General features: G+C 36.8%; 1 protein-coding gene across 1 annotated transcript in view; it reads left to right on the forward strand.

Moving 5' to 3' along the window:
- The window catches only part of agr2 (anterior gradient 2), a 5555-nt gene extending 2533 nt beyond the window's left edge, over window positions 1-3022 (forward strand). Inside the window, exons 2-8 of the mRNA XM_007559016.2 lie at window positions 299-416; window positions 523-586; window positions 662-714; window positions 799-875; window positions 1169-1232; window positions 2592-2675; window positions 2759-3022. Of these exons, the coding sequence (XP_007559078.2) occupies window positions 299-416; window positions 523-586; window positions 662-714; window positions 799-875; window positions 1169-1232; window positions 2592-2675; window positions 2759-2808 (510 nt within the window). The 3' untranslated portion in view covers window positions 2809-3022. The remainder of the gene's footprint in view (window positions 1-298; window positions 417-522; window positions 587-661; window positions 715-798; window positions 876-1168; window positions 1233-2591; window positions 2676-2758) is intronic.
- Window positions 3023-4483: the final 1461 nt, after the last annotated feature.

Raw genomic sequence — 4483 nt, forward strand, 5'->3', positions numbered from 1 at the left:
TGTTGTACAAAAAAAATAAAAAAATAAAATAATTTTAGTACATGTTATTATGTGTCAGAAGAGGGCTTTGAAAAAATAATAATACCAACAAAAAAAAAAAAGAAATTGACCAAAAGGGCACTTTGGGGCAAGGAGCAAAAAGGGCAGGTGCTCAAGCACCCCCAGCACCCCCCTCTGCACGTGCCTGGTGATGGTTATATAAATCTACAGATGTTTTTTGTTTTTTTAATATGTGATTTTTCAAAATTTGTGGTTTATTTTCATGTATTCTTTGTATTGACTCTTATTTTTAACGTAGTCATCAAGGATGGTGAAGGCTGTGCTTTCTGCTGTTTTGGTGTTGGCGATCATTTCCTCCACCATTGCCAAATACATCCCGAAGACTGGCAAGAGGATCCCACAGACTCTGTCGAGAGGTCTGTAGCAACCAGCAGAGATTACATGACTAAATGAATATGGATGGTGACAGATGCTGGGACCAACTAGATTCTTACAACTTTTGATATTGTTACACATTTCCAGGATGGGGTGACCAGCTGATCTGGGCTCAGACATATGAGGAGGCTCTCTACTGGTCAAGGTCAAGGTAAGAAACAGTTGAAATGTGGACGACCACAGAGCTTCTCGAATAGAGCAGTAAATGAAATGTGCTGCTTTACAGGAACAAGCCTCTGATGGTCATATTTCACCTGGAGGACTGTCCACACAGCCAAGGTAAGGCTCTGGGTTGTTAGTAGTTGGGAAACATGTTGGTCATGTGTGCCTTCACCTCTGCTTCTGTTCCATGTCCTGCTGCAGCACTGAAGAAGGTTTTCTCTGAAAACAATGAGATCCAGAAAACTCTTGATGAGGATTTCATCGTTCTCAATCTCATGGTAGGTTCCACAGTTTATCAAGTCAGGTTTCCCTGGAAACCAGTGAGCTCTTAAATTTGCATAATGGCTCATTCTTCATACTTCACACTAAGGTGCAGTCTTCAACAACAACCCATTCAGTTATCATTCAGTTTTCTGACAGATTTTGTTAGTCTTTCTCAAATTTTCATTTATGTTTTTTGAAGTATCACATATATACATAGCCAGAAGTGTTTAAGCTGAACAGATGCTGATGTTCAGACAAACAGCTGTAGTCCTGAAAGACTCAAACATGCCGTTTTTCTTCCCTCCAGTATGAAACCACAGACAAGCATCTGTCCCCTGATGGACAATATGTTCCACGGATCCTTTTTGTTGGTAAGTGCTTTGCGTCTGGATTTTCTTTTTTTACATAATTAACAGATTTAATTCTGTAGACTGAAGGCCAAACCTTTATGTATTTGTTGCCAATATGATTCTCTAAAGATTTATATGGTTTAATAATACATGTTGTGTTTCCATGTGGGAACTGTTTAATTTAAGGGAAGGATAAACAAGAATGATTATAAGCAGTGTTTCCTTTGCTTGACTAAACCATAATTTAACTTTGAAGAAGTTAAAGGTGGAGGAACAAATAGCCATTTCACCAGTTTGCACACAATCAGCAAACTGGGAATCTCTGTGGAAACCTTTCTCTGTAGAACCTTTCTACAGAGAAAGGTTTCCTTTCTACAGAGAAAGGTTTCCACAGAGATCCAAAAGGTTTCCACCTTTCTACAGAGAAAGGTGAAAACCTTTCTTTCTACAGAGAAACCTTTGCAGTGGTTTAAAAGTTTAAAACATTTTAATTTGTTACCTTCTTGGTAGAATTATGAGGCCAAAGTCTTTCTATTATATACAATGGTATCAATCAATCAATCAATCAATCAATCAATCAATCAATCAATCAATCAATCAATCAATCAATCAATCAATCAAAATTTATTTGTATAGCACAATTCAGCAGCAAGGCATTTCAAAGTGCTTTTCATCATTAAAAACAAAAACAGTCATGTGACATTGAATAAACAATAAAATAAAATAAAAATAAAATAAAAATAAAAAAAACATTAAAACCCGCACCCCTTTTCTGACTATATTTTGATCTGTCAGGACTTAAACTTGTCCTGACTACAAGTTTAAGGGAGAGAAGGAGAAAATATCTGCTTTGCTGTAAACTCACCACCATCATTCACTAATGATAAAATTATCTGTTCACGTATACAAACTAGTTATGTTGCAGATATCAGAAACAAGCATAGTATATATGAAACATTTATGTATTTTCTTATTTATGCAGAGTAGGAACACTCATGCACATCTCATCATTTACCTTCTCAGTGTTTGTTAACTTCCCGGGGATAAAACTGCAGCCAACTGGTTTAAAAGCAGACACTCTGCTTTACTTAATACCAAAATAAAAGTTATACTGTAAAATTCACATTCACCAAAGTATCTCTTTTTTCCATTCAGTGTTTTTTGTTAGTACACAGAAAGATGTTCATTTTCCAAATCCCAAACCATATACTTACAGGCAGAAGCAATTAATAAAGTTTATCACCAAACTGCCTTTTGAATAAGTGACAAATCATTTTCTTGTTCCTACACATAATACAGGATGGTTATCAGACATCTCTTCAAAGTAGATGCTCACAGATCTTGACTAGTTGCACTTATCCAGGGCTCGTCTCTTCACAGACCCCTCCATGACAGTGAGGGCTGACATCAATGGACGCTACTCTAACCGCATGTACGCCTATGAAACGGGTGACATCAGCCTCTGTAAGTGCTGCACATGTGTGTTCTGCAGGCTGTGTGTATTCAGCTGAAATGCACAAAATCATTGCTTCTTGTTTCTCCCTCAGTGATAAGCAACATGCAGACAGCTAAGAAGCTCCTGAAGGCTGAACTGTGAGGACCCGGACTCCAGTCTGTCACCACTGATCAGACAAAACTCTGTTTACCACTAACCTTTATGATTTTCATCCTAAATAAAATGTACTGATTCTTACAATTTGTGAAGCTAATCGTCTGGACATATATTTGATTTATGTTGATCAAATATACTGTAATATGAATTAATTATTTTGTTTGTCAATACAACACATTAAAACAAAAAATGTGTCTTATTTGTTTTGCTTCAACAGTGTTCCTGGTGTCCTTAGACAGCTCTTTGGTCTCCCTCTGGTGGGATTACATGAATTACAAGGGTCTCCCTTAAATAGTTTCAACCTTTACAACATGTAAACATAATTTCGTCATATAAGCCCTAACATACAAAAGGTTTGAACAACTTGTCATAATGTATCAAGCATCTTTCTATGTTTCCATTAGACTTTTATTTAATATGATCTGAATTTGTAAATTGCTCCCAGGTAAATCCTGACTTTCTCTTATACAGGATCATTAGATCCTGCATATCCTCTCTTGTTAGAATATCTATCACAGACAGACAGACAGACAGATAGATAGATAGATAGATAGATAGATAGATAGATAGATAGATCAACCATTGAGCAATCAGTTTTCTGAAATAGATTGAAGATGCATCTCATGAACCATTAGTTGGCAAGAAAATGGTCAATACAGCCAGAGCTCAACACAATCTTACATTTCTTACAATGGAAGGACGACGATTTAGTCAAGGTCAACAGCCAGAGAGAGGAAGAGGAAGAGGAGTGAGGCTGTGATAGAGGGGTAAAGAGGTGAAACAGAAGAAGAGTCAGAAGAGGCTGAGGACATCTGCCAGTTTCCATCAGTAGAACATCAGGATTTGGTTTGTGACGCATAACAGGACTCTGATGGACTTCCTCTCATTCTGCTCCTCGCTCTTCAACCTTATTGAGGAATTTTTCTCAGCATGGAGAAGGAAAGTATAGGCACTGTAATTCCTACAGCACTGAATGTTCAGGAGACTGTCTCATGTCCCTATTTCTATTTCTATTTTAATTTTTATTTGTGCTCTGTAGTGCTATCTTTTTATTTTTGACATGGTCTGTCATCAACTTACAGTAAAATTATAAATGTGAATCTTCGCTCCGGCTCGGGACCAGCACCGATCTCCCACAATTACAACTCATACTTGTCATCAAAATAAGTAATGTTTTATCATCCCTCAAAACTACACTAAGACTATACTGTTGCACTGAAAACATGACTAACCAATTTGATTGCCTCGCCCACACGCAATGAAACAAGGACTTCTCATTCAGAGGTTCACAGATACAGTTAAGTAGGATTTAATAGACTGATGTTTGTACAAGTTGTTTTGAGACACGCTCACTGTTTAGCAGAATGATTTGAGAAATGCAACAAGGCAAGGCGACTGAGAAAAACTGAATGTTATGCATTTCAACTTTGTTTAATTTTATAAACATTAACTGTTCTTTGAACTGTTCACCGTTGCTCTGTAGTTTGTTTAGATTTATTTATGATAGTTTTGAATAGGGGCAGAAGCTGCTGGACTGATGCTAACCACTAACTTCATTTTCTCTCTTGTTAGAATATCTATAACAGATAGATAGATAGATAGATAGATAGATAGAAAGATAGATAGATAGATAGATAGATAGATAGATAGATAGATAGAT

This window comes from Poecilia formosa, unplaced genomic scaffold (assembly GCF_000485575.1).
Source record: "Poecilia formosa unplaced genomic scaffold, Poecilia_formosa-5.1.2 Scaffold101, whole genome shotgun sequence".
Classification (NCBI taxonomy): domain Eukaryota; kingdom Metazoa; phylum Chordata; class Actinopteri; order Cyprinodontiformes; family Poeciliidae; genus Poecilia; species Poecilia formosa.